This window comes from Triticum dicoccoides, chromosome 5A, assembly GCF_002162155.2.
Source record: "Triticum dicoccoides isolate Atlit2015 ecotype Zavitan chromosome 5A, WEW_v2.0, whole genome shotgun sequence".
Taxonomy (NCBI): Eukaryota; Viridiplantae; Streptophyta; class Magnoliopsida; order Poales; family Poaceae; genus Triticum; species Triticum dicoccoides.
In genome coordinates this window covers 136,201,669-136,216,949 of record NC_041388.1, presented here as the reverse complement: position 1 = coordinate 136,216,949, position 15,281 = coordinate 136,201,669, and the positions used below count along the sequence as shown (strand labels likewise).

Sequence of the window (15,281 nt, the reverse complement as noted above, 5' to 3'; positions counted from 1 at the left end):
TATTCGATGAATATAGGGGTTACAAGAGTTGATCTACCTCGAGATCGTAATGGCCAAACCCTAGTTGTCTAGCCTATATTTATTCCGATAGCCTCTACGGACTAAACCCTCCGGTTTATATACACACCGGAGGGGCCTAGGGTTGTACAGAGTTGGTTTGCAGAGGAAGGAAGTAGTACATCCGGACACCAAACTTGCCGTCCACGCATATACGAGTCCTACCCGGACACGGGGGATAGTCTTCTGTTTTATCTTCACGGCCCATCAGTCCGGTCCATATCGGATAAACCGGACACCTGAGGACCCCCGAATCAAGGACTCCCTCAGTGGTCTCATGAAATTAATAGAACAGATATTCATACACAAGACTAGCACTTTTTATTTCTGGTCTCTCCACCTGGTCCCTCATATCGTTCTCGTCATCATCAGGGTGCCACTTGGTCTTCTTCCGCTTGTCACCGAACCCGGTTTACAACACCAGAATATTTTTCCATCTTGTCTGTCGACCATCAACTTTCAACGCCATTGTATTGACGGTTTTGTGTTGCATTATATGCTTACATCGGGCTCTATCTACATCTTGCGACGCTTCCTCGCTCGAGTGGGGTACGCCTTAGAAAGAAGAAGTATTTGCTCACGTCATCTGTTGTTACACCTACAAAGGTCATAACCACATGCAACAAACAACTGCTGAAGTGATGAAGTGAGGATCATCATGCATGTACAAAGTAAGCAAATTTTACCTACACCTCACCTGGAAGGTTCAGAGAACTGGTCTAGCATATTTCTTGTTTGATGACTATGGTAGGTATGAAACGATCAATCAGAGGGTGAGATATTGTCACGTTGTCCCTAACTTTGGTTTCGAGATGTTCCATTAGCTCCTTATCTATGTGATCAAACCTAAAGACAGGCGGCAAAAGCGATGAACACCTCCGCGCTACACATAGATTACTTTCACTACAGATTCGTCCAATGCATCAAATCTGTGTTGTAACTAAGATAATTCATGGCCCAATTTAAATCGAAAAAACCCACAAGAAACCCCTACAACAACCGAATTAGTCCTATAAAGAATGTTGAGGTACCCGCCCGTTGGGAGCCTCCGCAGGTGAGAATGCCCTCCACGCGATCCGTTGCACCAAGGCCTCATATGGTCACATGGATGGATCCCTGGGTATCTCCAGGTCGTCCGATCTGCGCGGACGCCTCGCAACAGGCTGATTTGTAAAACGAAAATTTGTGTATTGTCGCCGTTGAATTTTTGTGAAGCCTTCTGAGTCTTTGAGGACTACTAGTAGAATGTCCGTGCGTTGCCACGGGCCTTAAAAAAATTAAGAACATTCTTTTGTTGATACTAGGTTATTCTTAAGATTACTATGTTTCCTATTCATTGTGGATTGGTTTGTTACTGATTGCATATCAAATGTCACACGTATACAAAAGATAGCCAATAACATACAAAAAATAATTGAAATCCTCTTCGCTTGTAATCTATTTAGATAAAAATGTAATTCACTAACATATACTATCAAATCTAACGCAGAAAATAAAGAAAGTGGTACAAAAACATAGAATTCGTTATTGTGCATTACAAATGATAGGTGGCACATGGATGCCTTTTTATGCTTAAGACCAATCATCCCATGAAAACATATCTATTTTTATTATCTATTAATTAAAGAGAACACATGCAGGATTTTGTTCCCTTATTCCACGATTCTCTACAACCAGACACTTGATTGCATTTTTCAATTCCCTGACAAACCATTAGACATAAAATTAGGCATTTGAAACCATACAGGTTGCGACACATACCTAACCATTAAGAACCATGACAACACAAAATATTTTAATATTTGCCCATCTACTAATAGCTTGGACAGGCCCCATCTATTTTTCTTGACTCGGAAGGACTAAGGCCCCTCCAACTGCGCTCAACTTCTAGTATATCTCTTCTTTGAAGGCCATGAGAACAGTCATTCGGTAAGATCGTTCGTGATCATAAATGGCAATTATAATAACTTTGCATCTAATTTTTTGCAGTAGGCTTTTAACCTAGTGTTTTCCTAAAAAAATATACTTAAGTGAATAAAATATTGCTCGAGATAGCATTGTGAGTTGGTTCGTGCTAAGATCATGCGAACTTTCACAAGGATGTCGATAACGACCACCTCATCTAGTTGATTCTCAAGGAAAAATATCCTATTCTACACATATATCAAACCTATATTATTTTTTTAGTGTAAATTAAGGCTTGAGATTCAACTTTGGCTTATATTTCATTCAATCTGTAATTCTGTATACATGGAAGAATATTGCATGTACAAATCAGAACTTGTCTCATTATTAGCAGCAAATATTTTTTGTACAATATTAAACAAGTCAAAGCTCATTTCTCCCTCATACGTTCGGACGTGTTCAAATGGGTGCCCAGCAGACTCCCCAAATTCAACCGTCTGGACTCCCCCAAATCCAACTCATATGTGGGGAAGAAATGTAGTTGTACGGACTATTCACCATGTTATCTCCAACACGTTGTTCCAACACAAGAATTCCACCCTACAACACACCCTTCCCACTCGCTTTCCCTATAGCGTGACATTTTTTGCTGGAACCTGTCCATTAAAACCGGATGACGCAGGTAGAAGATTATAGGATGCAACTCAATTGTATTCATGGGAGTCTATTACAATATATAGAGGGGATGTCCCGCGAGCCAGGGAGGCGTCGGCGCCATGGCAGACGCGGCGGCTGGGGCGGCGGCATGTTATGGTGTGGAACTCGGGCCAGGGGGAAATAGTGCATAAGCTAGAACACCACTCACTATTACCTATACCATATCCTCCATTAAGGAAGAACTCACTAAATGAAGGGGGGAGCACCACACCATACCAGAAAGCACGAAACTCTTGTTAGTGTAAAAAGGAAAATAACATATATACACACAGAAGAAATGACTTGAGAAAACTAACCAGATGAGTAGCCTACTGATCTGTAACTAATTATGCGTATTCTGTAGCATAATAGCTGATGTGTATTCTGTAGCATAATAGTACAACTCAGCAGGAAAACTGATAATATGTATGCATTTTCTGTCAAAGTCGACGACCTGTTCATACCAATACACTTGTCCATTATCTTCCTTGAATCGAATGCAACTATATATACACACATGTTGATGATTTAAGGAGTCAGTCAGAAGACAAGGGGGAAGTAAACGAGGATATGTCGAATCTGCCTGTGAACGAAAGTACTATTACCTTTTTTTTCTTCTCAGATCCCATACTCCATTTACATAATCATAAACTCTGTAATTGAATGGATTAAAGAATAGGCTGCCATACAAACATTACAACAATGTTAGTAATTTAGCTCCTGTGACATTTCACAAAAACGGCATTTTTCTACACTATTGAGTACAAGATTTCCTACAGAAGATTTGTGCTGAAGCTTGAAACCCGTAAAACAAAAGACAAGACAAGCAAATAAGGGTTAGAAACCAAAGCTCTAAGAACCAGAATTCAAGATGTGACAATCCTATGATGTTGAGCTGCACATCTTAGCACATTGGAAAGTGTCTCTCACTTGATGAATATAATTTCAAAACACGATTTTAGTCTACAAAACAATCAGAATCAGGTCAATGGAACAATGGCATCTGAGATTTTTTTTTCGAGAACGCATGCGAGGCAGTGAACCTTGGTGAGGCGCAAATGCGTGAGCATCTGATCTAGGGCGTTCTCCCTCTCTATGTCGGTCGAGGTCGAGGCCGGCAGGCGGCCAACGATTCCACCATTTAGTACACAGTATATATAGTGTATTTAAAAGAATTTTTATCCACCATAACATATACTCCCTCCGTTCTAAATATAAGTCTTTCTATGGATTTCAATACAAACTACATACGAATGTATATAGACATATTTTAGAGTGTAGATTCACTCATTTTGCTTCGTATGTAGTCCGCAGTGGAATATCTAAAAAATATATATATATAGAAACAGAGGGAGTAGTACTAATTATATTACCAGAAATTCAGTGAACAAATTTTAACACAGCTACACATATTTATATTGAGCTTTTCCGCAGAATTTGAAACATCCTAGATGTCTCCTTACTAATCAACTCCCCTTTTTCGGTTTGATTATTCACGCCTCTATACAAATCAATTTGGTTTACTGTCCTTAACAGCATAAAGTTCAAATCACTTCCCTCCCAAATTATTTACTTTTTGCAATATTCGTATCTTCAGACCCAAATAACAAAATACTATTACTAAGTAAATTCAAGAGAGATAATGCACGTAGAAATACTAAGAAATTAAGTGCACCTTCATGCGTGGACTGGTAGTAGGTTTTTACAAAATAAAAATTACACTACATACATAGATATCAGAGAATTTAAATCTGACATGCATCCTAACAAGAGAAAAAATATCCCCAAACTCACATGGGTAAGCAAATTAGTTGTGGATACGTAGATCCTTTTACGTGTGCATAGAAATAGCAATATAAATGAATTAACCAAGCCCCAACATGCTGACCTTATAGATGACTGCAAGGAATTGTTTCTCTTCTTTCATTGTGATAGTGGATAGGATCGTCTCCTTTCTAGTGCCTACAAAGCAAAGACCAATTGACATAAGATTGGAAAAAGGCTATGCCGCTGAAAAAGTGAGCTAGACGGGGTTGCTGACGGCAGAGACATGCTATATGTACCAAGTATGTAGACTGTAGTGAAGAAATGCATCATCTTTAACATCAGGACATGCTATGTATTAAGTTGACATTAATAATTTCCAGGCAGGCAAAATTTAAGAAAAATGCTGCGTGAATCTGAATTGCACACTAAATGATTCAGAATTGAATCGAAGAACAAAACTAAGAGTGCTCCTCCATCTAAACAATCCACAAGTACTCGTTAAACTGGAATTATTTATCACCTTCACTTAGCCATAGTAATTCTGAAGACTGAATTTCAGAAACAACAATTCTAATAATCATTACAAGGGAAATTACCCATATTCTTGTTTGGTGCTATCGGTAGTAAGACCGGCAGGTTTTCCTCTGTTTTTATTTATTGGTGAAATCCGACAATCAACTCTCGATAAGGATAACTGGAAGTAGCTGACCAGTAGACTCGTAGCAACAACAATGTGAAGTTTATGGATATATGATATTTCTCATTGCAATTAATACCACTAAATTTATTGATCCATCAAAATCATGCATAAGTACAAAATAAAATGAATCTGAGTTGAGGGGAATAAGGATCAAACGAAAGAATGAATGGATCGCGCACATACCATTCATAAGTTCTTCTCTGGTTGGAAATGGAACCCAGTACGTGTCGCTGCAGCATCCTTCTCTTCGGTGCCGAGGAACCCCATTTGGCCATTAACTCCGGTGCCACCCTCAACATCTTCTATAACATGTCCGTTTCCACCACTGACATTTTATTCACCAGCTCAGTCACAAAGCCCTGTCCACCATGTTTCATTTTGTATTACATTACTCTCACATATCACACATAGTACTATTCAACCATGCATATCAGTGAAAATATAGGAATGGATCTCTATCACAACAATAACTACACACTTTTTCCAGAGTGACTTATATATATGCTTGCTACAACTATCTTCTACGCACCAACCTTGCTGCAGAATCGGCTGCGGTATCAGGTTCCTTCTCCCACTAACCACTTGTGTCACAATTTTGTTGTAGTTATTCTGAATAGCTGTCGTTGTCTCCCTCTGAGACTTGTGCGTGAGAAGAGGCGATCCATTGAACACACATTGTTATACGCTAGGCAAGAAATCACCGCACTGCACCACGCACCGCCGACCACAATGTCAAGTCCGTGATCAAAATTAAGAAGTGTTCTTGGCTTCCAACCTTGGCCAAAAACTGCCACCAGAACGCCATGTGGTCTCTCAAGAGGCGGGAAAGATTCTTGGGAAGCACCAGGACATACCCTCTACATCTCGGTGGTCGTGATGGGTGGCGTTGATCTCGACGCCCCCTAGCAATGGCTCCATGGAGGGTTAGGGATTCTTCGGAGCGTGCTTTTATATTGGATGAGATGTGTGCCTCCCTCCTGTGAGCTTGCGACAATGCGCTCGTGACCGTCGTCCTCCACGCGTCATTGAAACACGAAACTGAATGAAGAAACAGTAAGCATATTGCTTCATGAAAAATCAAATACTATTGCAACTAAATATATAACACAGTAAAAAGAGTGTCGAGGTTCTTGTGTGTATAGTGAGCCGGCAATAAGGTACAAATATGTTCTTCTTTCATCAGTTTTATGTTTGTAGCAATGACAATACTTTTAAGCCACTGACTATTATAATCTATGAAAGAATGCTCCTGAGCAAACAAACTCGGGCCATATGAGTCTTTTTTTTTTTTGCAAGAAACCATGTAAAGTCCACTGATATTTGATAGTTGAAAAATTGGAAACTAAACATTAGCATATTCTAGGGGACCAGCACAAGTGAGATATGTGGCCAGCGGTAAGGAATATTGACCACTCACAACATAAACAAAATTGTTCAACCTGATGTACCAGGAAATTATCGGCGTGGACGAGGTCTATTCAAATTTTCCTAAAGCACAAATTTAAAGTCCCAGTTAAGTATATAGTATACTGCTTACTGGAGAAATCATAATATTAGATTATTCTATAATTAAGGCATGTAAAGGTTGGAACACGCTGAATAAATGTCACTTTAAAAAATAGCCTTGAATTTTTCTATAGTTAATTGCCCGTGCGATGCAACAGAGACATACATATTTGAGTGGCTCAACGACAATCGTCCTGTAAATCTCCCCTCCCTCTCTGATCTTCCTCTCTATACATATATGCCCATCTCCCTTCCTCCTATCTCCCTTTCTCTACATATATCCCCATCTTCCTTCCTCCGCTCTCCCTTCCTTCCACCCTCTATCGCTCATTGTAGGCATCATAGGGGACAGACATTTTGTAGAGTACTAATAATTTCCAAGGACCATTGTTCGCCTACATCTATAGCACATGCCTCTCTTCCTCCCACCCGCTCTTCCTAAGGTCTTCCTACCTTCCTAAGGTCTTCCCACGACAAATGAAAGGGAACAGAGAAGTAGCGGAGGTTTGCTTCGGATATTCTTCCATTGAGATACCATGCTGAACGGAAGCTCCTTTGTCGATTCCTTCACCTATATAACAATCATTAAGCATATCAAATAGGGCTTGGTGTTCAGTAAGCAGCAGGAAAGGATTAAATGGAGCCCGCCTTTCACGAAGTCCCTACCAATGTATCCCGTCGGACGTCTCTGGCGTCAACTCTATAAAACACTTGTAACAAACTTCTTCCCTGCTCAATATATTGGAGCAACTATGCTGCATTTGTAGAAGAAAATGACTCACAGGGAACAATCATTTTCTCTAAATAAAACATAAGAAACAAGTTGTATGTTGACTTACTCCTTTTAATCAAACATGCTCCATGGCATGGCACAAGTCTTCATGTTCCTATCAAAACCGCAACCGAGTAGCAGAAGCACTTGGTCTTATCTCGTAATCTAGCAAACAATCAGAACTACCACCAAATGTGACTACCACGGTACCACATATGCTATGTCATGGTATCACATATCAACCTGTCACGAGTCATAAGACAAGAATAATACTATAGCCAAGATCTAAATGGGGCTTCACTGCAATCTACAACTGGATTTTCAAAGAAGCATAACTGAAGCATGTTGAATAAGTAAATATATTGTACAAACAGATTCTAATGGTGTATATCTGTATATGCAGCAAGTTGAAAAGTAAGAGATGCAGACAGCAAGCAATTGTCAGAGCACTTCAAAATATCATGATTAACCGGTGGCAAATAAATCATGAAACATGGGCTGTAACTTTCAACAAATAAACCAAACATCATAATGTCAGCACCCATCGGCATTGCAGGTGACGACCATGTTGCTGCTCTTGCCATTGTGGTTACGGTCATCCAAATCTTCCTCCTCGTCCTTCGATATAAATAATGCCCAGCATTGTGTACACCGCGACTCGGTTTTGACCTGCATCCATGCGAGTGAGATGGATCAGAGACTGATCTTGCATGAAAAGAAGAGGAAAACTATGGGAAAATAGAGGAACCCCAATGAATCTTGTTCACATACATTTGGTGTGCAGATGGATGGTTGCGACAGTGCAACAACAACACATGCCGGCATCACACGGAATATTTCTTACGACGATCGCTTGCAAGACTCGGTAGGGCAGAGGAGCCTTGGTGTAGATGGCTACGGTCTGTGTCAGCTACGTACTTTCCGTTAGAGCACGTACGTACGCAGTGGTCGCTAAATGTGCACATTCAGCTCAGAATTCAAGAATCAAGAAACAGTACACATTCCAATGGTGAACTACAAGGATGCTACTACAACAGAATCGCTATTAAAATCGGAATTACAAAAGACTGAAGAAATTACTGTTATAAGCACTCTTCGAAAGTTCAGAACCAGATACTTGCTAAACTTTGTAAGTTCTTAAATTGTATAAATCTAGGACACGGTATCTTTTTTCGTTGGCCAACACAAACAATCTGCAAACTTAATAGAAAAGAATGCAAAGAGAAGAAAAAAGGCAAACCTTATGTGTGAATCAATGGATTGTGTGCTCGGCGGCCAAGCCACAACCATCCACGCAGATGAGCCTCGTCCAAATTCTTATACCGTACATTATACGTCCGTTCCATCACGATTGGAACACCCAGACATCAAATAAACGCCAGCCTGCGAGATCCCTAGCCGCCGCCGAGCCAACTGTATCATCACTGTGATCCAGCCAAGGAGCCGCCATGCTTGGCAGGGGAAGGACGACGCCGACGCCATCGACGCAGATGAGCAGCGCGCGACCTGCCCCCACGGGTCCCATCGCAGAAGATGCCAACGAAAACAGGGAACTGGCCGACATCACCTCCATCATCCCGGACACGGTGTGCCCGGATGGCCGCCATGGGGAGTGGCTGCCACAACAGCGATTCATGCAGAGACGGAACACGGGGCGCGACAGCGGAGTTGGGAGAGATAGAAGACCATGGGGCAGCCGGGGGAGGGGGCGGCAGCGACGATTATGCGTATCCCGGAGATCGTCGGCAGGGTTTGAAACCGCCCTGCCCTGAAGACTTGGCGGCGGCGATTCCCGGAGTTCGGCGGCGGTGGGATTGAAACCGCCCTGCCTTGCAGAGGCGGGGGCGGGATTCAAACCGCCATACCTTGCAGCGGCGGCGGCGACGTCTCCCCCTCGGACGACGGCGGCGGCGGTGGCAACTATCGATGGGAGTGGGCAAGCAAGGATGGGGACCGATGGAGTTTTTTAGCGGCGGCGGCGGCGGCGGAAACAATAGATGGGATCGATGGGAGTGGGCAACGCATGATGGGGTCGATGGTTTTTTTTTGGTGTGGGTTTTTTGTATGGCTGCGTGTGGGAAGGGGTGAGGTGGGGGAGGTGACGAAAAAAACCAATAAAAATAAATGGCGCAGACTATTTATTAACTGCTTCATTAGAGTAGAGATGTTTCTGTTCAAAATGAAATCACGGGATAGATCGTCGGGGCTATATCTCGCCTACCGCAAGTGCTACGTCTGCCTAGCATCAGTGAGTGGGCCGATCCATTAACGGGGAAGGTTGCAACGGTTTTTCTTTTTTTCAACGGTTCTCCACTTCCTTTTTTAAGTTTTACTAGCAAATATGTCCGTGTGTTACAACGGGAGAAAAAAATTCATCCCTCATACACACACTTGACGACACAGCAAATCCCGTGAAATCTTTCATGATGCCACGCAACAACAACATGCTAAGTGGTGTTGTGAAAAAACATAAATGTGTGATGATTTTTGAAGTGTACTCAAGGTGTTTAGAATTCATTATACAACACAAATATCTACCTAGTTGCCGGTATATGTTTATGCATTTGATGTTGTTTCTCGGTGATGCCTAAAAAATATTGCATTAGAATGAAAATAGCAAAGTACATTTTAGTATTCAATGATAGCATGTGCATAAGAGCATTATTTTTGTCATATATGTGTTTGCATGTATAAAAATATATGTGCATTTGCAACCATAATTCAATTCAAGACTTAATTTGGTTGCAAACATATCGGATTGCTCCACAAAAAACAATCAATCTATAAGGGCATATGTAATAGGCATTTCTAAAATATCTCATCATATAAAAAACGTATTATTTAAGTTTGCACCCTGAACATATTTTCTAAAAATTAATGATATTTATAAAAATTAATGATAAAGGAATGTTTGGAATCTACACATTTTTCTGATGAATTATCATATATGACATGTTAGATTTGGAGTTAGGGTTTGAAAGATATGAAAATTTCAAAAAGTATTTGATCTTTTGGAAAAAAGGGAAAGGGTGGGATCAAACACACAACCTCCAGCGTGGTAGGTGAAGGCACCAACCAGTGCGCTGTGTGCATGGTTATTTCATAAGAGGGGATCTCTTCCTTTTGAGCTATGCCCGCCGCAGATGAAACAAATAAAATAAACCAAACATTTTTCTCACTTACCGGTGGCATTGATGGGTAATAATTTACAACTTTAGGGGCAGTTTTAATGACGGACGACCAGAAGCACTATTTGCTTTATTATTACTAGTACAAATGCCCGTGCGTTGCATCGGGCGAAAAATTAAAACCCGCTCCATGTGCCATTATACAACACTTTTTTAATCCATGTTTCGCAAACATCAGAAATAAGATCGTTGATATTTACCTTTAAAAATGGGATTTGTGGTCTTTCATCTTCCCATGTGGACAACAAAATATTTCATGAGGCACATCAGAAATAAATGAACAGTAGAAACTACTTTTAAATTAGGATGAGGGGCATGTAAAAGTTGTGCCTCCAAAAACTACATGTGTGAAAGATCTGTACTAATACATCCACTCTTGCAAGCACTTAGTATTCACCTAGCATACCTACAAGATCTACATGATTACCAACTATACAAATATATGTTTAGATCTTTGGGTTACTTGTAGTGTGTTCTAACCAAATACAATTTTAAGATGATATGCTGCAATACTTTGTTCTAGTCACCCATCTGCCGAACTACTAAACAATCCAGTACATGTTTTGATTAGCAAGACAGAAATATACAGATACTCTTCAAATTAAACGGAGTCCATTGAATATCAGTAAATTTGTTGCACGTACAAATACCTCTGCGTTGCACCGGGCGAAAAAGTAAAACATGGGCATGTACTAAGTTTTTTTTTGAGCATCAGTACAGACATAAGCGCTCATATACACGCGCATACACTCATCCCTATGAACGCACACACGCACACCCTACCCCTATGAGCACCTCCGAGAGACTGAGCCGGCATATCATCTTGAGATTTACGAAGTCACCGTAGGCGCCTCGTCGTCGACGGGAACGTCTCCTCCCACTGAAAGTGCATCGCCGGAAATCCTGAAATAAATCCAGGAATAATGCGAGCACCAGGATTTGAACCCTGGTGGGTTGGGGATACCACTGTCCACCTAACCAACTCAACCACAGGTTGATTCGCGGGCATGTACTAAGTTGGCTTTACTTTTTTCTGTCTAGGCGTCCACACTCTCAAAGCTGGGTAGTACGTACAACACTTTATATTAGACTGTTTTGTTGTTGCACTTCTGATCCAGTAATCTGTTTCCTTTTTAGTTTTGTGATCAGTATTAATCCGCGAAGGACACAAACAACATCAAATCGTCAAACATATCTCTCAGTCAACATGAAATCGTCAAACACATCTCTTAGCTGCTTCCAAGTGGATGTGTTCTCGCCGTCCTCGGGGCCGCCGGAGCGTGTTTGCCTTGAACGCGGATGTGAGCTTACGTTTCCTCGACATCTGCTTGATGACCCTTTGTCGCGACTCACTTACCTTGAACGCGAACGTGAGCTTACGGTTTCCTCGACATCTTTTTGACGACCCTTTTGCCGCAACTCACCGGCGATGGCATGTAGGCTCTGCTGCTTGTCGTCACTGGTGCGCCACGGTTGGAGCAGAGGGAGGACAACGGCGCGTGAAGACCGCCATGGTTGGCGTGGAGGGAGGACAATGGCACGCGAAGACGCCTCAAGGGAGATAAGGTAGGTCGCTGGAGCACCAAAACAACGCGGCCGCGGTTCTCTGTTTATTCCCAATCTTAATGAAGGGTTGCCACACACTGAGGAAACAGAGCATCATCCAGCGGAAGCAACACACAAACCAGGAGGAGGAGCATAGTTCATATCTTCAGATTGAGGGGAAATATTTGTGGAAATTAAATAATAAAAGCACTGCAACTGCTAGTAAACAACATGACAATTTCAAGCAATACACATGACCATCATCAAGCACAGAATAATGTTAAAGAGTGCAGGTCTAGATTTCATTTCAAGCTAGAAACTCAAAGTCGTTTAGTGAGTGGAGTGTAGCATCTATATATATGGCTCAAAGTCGTTTTCTAGTAATAACCAACAGTACAGTTATACAAATTACAATTAGCACAAATAGATTCTCAACTATATATATGGTTAATCATCCTTCATAATTTTAAGTCTTTACAATTCATGTGTGTACCAGTATCATTTGAAAATAGATCAAACAACACCCTGTGCACTTCAAGTCTTCAACCATAACAGAAACAAAAATTTAGTCTGCTGCTATCAAGTACAAACAGAATCCATATATGTAGGATGGCATTATGTGTTGCTTGTCAGTCAAATGTAGTCTACTGTTGGCAACAGCTATATTAGCTACAGTAAACTGACGAATTGACAAAAAGATGAGACCCATCAGATGCTTCAAAAGTACATGCGGCAAAGTAGGTCTAGGCGATCGCTGATGGTCTTCCGGCAGTCCGCAGAGGCGATGGCAGATGGCCTTGCGGCAAAGTCAGCGAAGGCGAAGTTGACGGAGACGACGGCTGCAAAGTCGACGGATACAACATATTACAGAGATGTCAAAACCAATTAATCCACTCCACTAAATACACCTCATAATCCTATTTTGCTAGGTGCAGCAAGCATATCTATGTGTATAGAATTAAGCTATTTGATAACCGAAGAAAGAGCAGAATATATGAAACTTCAAGAATTACTCCAGCATCATGCCCAAGAATTACTGTAACCAAATTGAAGCCACCATGTTCAGGTATATGTAATCAGCAACATGAAATTTCTTGGTTCAATCCTTGGCTAGTAACAATACTGAAACAGGAGCTTGTATCATATCAGCCAAACTGAAATTGTGAACAATCGGAAGTAGCACCAATTTTCAGAAAAACTAAACTGAAACAGGCGTAGATTTATTCAGTACATTGGATTTTGTCTCAGCCATCATTTATTTGAGTGTCTGTCTCTATATACTGCATCTCTGTTTGGCTGCGTGCTCTGGAGAGGAGCAGTAGCTACTCCACTGCACTTTTCTTTGTGTGGCAGCAGAAGCAGATTAACATATTCCACTTGTGTACAAAGGGCAGCAGCAGCAGATTAACATTATAATTTATGCTTGTTTGATGTGTCCGCAGATTAACATTATAATCCTAACTACAACCACCCACCTTGTATCAGTCTCAGAATATGGCCAGCATGCACACTTAACTCTGAATCACTTAGCACAGCAATGACCCTTTTTTTGGCTAAAAAGTCAGAGAAGGTCAACAAGGCTTTGCACGGCAATGTGCATCCCCAAGAGCAACAACTCCCCATAAGCTACAATTTGTATGAAACTCAACTTTTTTGATTTGTTTTGAGTTTTTAGGAATCACAAATATATGATTTTTTAAAATCTCGACTGATGATTGTAACAGCACAAAAGAATTCATTGGGGGCATGCATAGCCTGTTGGAGGCTCGAACACAAAACCATGCACTCCCTTTGGTTGTTGGTAGTACAACATAATGCAACATAATGCAAATTATGTATGACAATCCATTATGCGAATTACCTATGAAACTCTGAATCAACGAAATTACAAATATTGAGCAGGTGTACTGGATGCAGAGTAGCTAACAGAAGTGTAGCATCTATGAATCTAGTGGAAGCATTACAGACTTGAAACAAATTTCTGAACTCTGAAGAAAGCAGTTAGAAAATAACTGAAACTTTGCTAAAAACTGTTGAACTATGTACTGAATAAAAGAACCGGTTCGCAATTCTGTGGCAGACAGAGAAACAGGGGCTACCCTTGATTTCCTTTGTAGTGATTTGGCTTTCAAGGGGCTACATACGTCTGCTGTAGCCGCCGTTGTCGATATTGGACGGCTCGACGGATGTTCTTCTACCTCCGTCGAACTCGGCGTCTCTTCCTCCGGCGAACTCGAAGGCGACATGTTTTCTGGTCCAAGTACTCCGGAATTTGATGGATTTGCTGGTCCAAGCACGCAACCTGATGGAGGTTCCGGCCGAGGACCCTTCCTTCTTATAGGACACGGCACGAATTCAATCCAAATCATACACGGGGGCAGGATGTCGGAGATTGAGAAGCTTACTCGTGGAGGCCGGAGAGCCACCCGGGCTGCAGCGCCTCCTCGGCCGCCAGCGCACGGGCGGGCGCGTCGAAGCGGAGCTCGCGAAGTAGAGCCACACGGGCTGCAGCGCCTCCTCGGCCGCCAGCGCACGGGCGGGCGCGTCGAAGCGGAGCTCGTCGGCGCTGCACAGGAAGCTCGACGCGCTGGCGGCGTCCCCCAGCGCCTCGCCCGCCATGACGGGCGCCGCGAACTGCACCAAAGAGCCGTCCGGTCCGACCACCTTCGCCGTGGCCACACGCCGGCGACGGCCGTCGACGGCGCACGACGGAATGGGCGTAGCCGCCGCCGTTGCCGCAGGAGGAATGGATAAGATGACGGGAGGACAGCGAGTGAAATTCAAATGAGTACAGGGGTTTTTTTGCAAAATGGAACGTTATATAGAGACCCATACTAAAACAAGGACTGCGGGTTGATTTTTTATAAACCGAGGGGCTTTTTCGCAAAACGCCAGCGACGACGGACGACCAGAAGCACTCCGTGCTTTATTAGTAGGGAAAGATTAGGGGAAGATTGCTTTTCGTTGTTTGGGTTGTTTTTTTTTTTTCTATTTTTTTCTTCTATGTTTTCCTTTTTTCCCTACCTCTTCATTTTCTGTTTTTTCTTTCAGTTTATATTCTCTTTTTATGTTTGTTTTCTTTTTTTCTTTCCTTTACCTTCATGTTATTTTTTCATTCTTCTGGCTTTCACCGTCTATTCAAACA

The 15,281-nt window shown here is 42.0% G+C and overlaps 1 protein-coding gene and 1 long non-coding RNA gene across 10 annotated transcripts; both read right to left on the bottom strand.

Moving 5' to 3' along the window:
* Positions 1–2,318: 2,318 nt before the first annotated feature.
* On the bottom strand, positions 2,319–9,432 carry LOC119300336. 9 transcript variants are annotated; one of them, XR_005146424.1, is made up of 10 exons: positions 8,644–9,432; positions 8,175–8,304; positions 7,471–8,072; positions 7,298–7,386; positions 7,085–7,202; positions 5,659–6,163; positions 5,309–5,484; positions 4,547–4,620; positions 2,976–3,338; positions 2,319–2,865 (listed from the first exon to the last, which is right to left on the bottom strand). It is a non-coding gene; the product is annotated as an uncharacterized LOC119300336 (long non-coding RNA). The 9 variants fall into 9 exon arrangements; XR_005146421.1 differs by having other exon boundaries at positions 2,319–3,161; positions 3,264–3,338; XR_005146425.1 differs by having other exon boundaries at positions 2,319–3,112; positions 3,264–3,338.
* Positions 9,433–12,550: 3,118 nt separating this feature from the next.
* LOC119300333 lies at positions 12,551–14,901 on the bottom strand. The gene is made up of 2 exons (XM_037577331.1): positions 14,542–14,901; positions 12,551–12,975 (listed from the first exon to the last, which is right to left on the bottom strand). Exons 1-2 carry the CDS (start codon positions 14,753–14,755, stop codon positions 12,854–12,856), a joined length of 336 nt encoding a protein of 111 aa, XP_037433228.1. The 5' UTR covers positions 14,756–14,901; the 3' UTR covers positions 12,551–12,853.
* Positions 14,902–15,281: the final 380 nt, after the last annotated feature.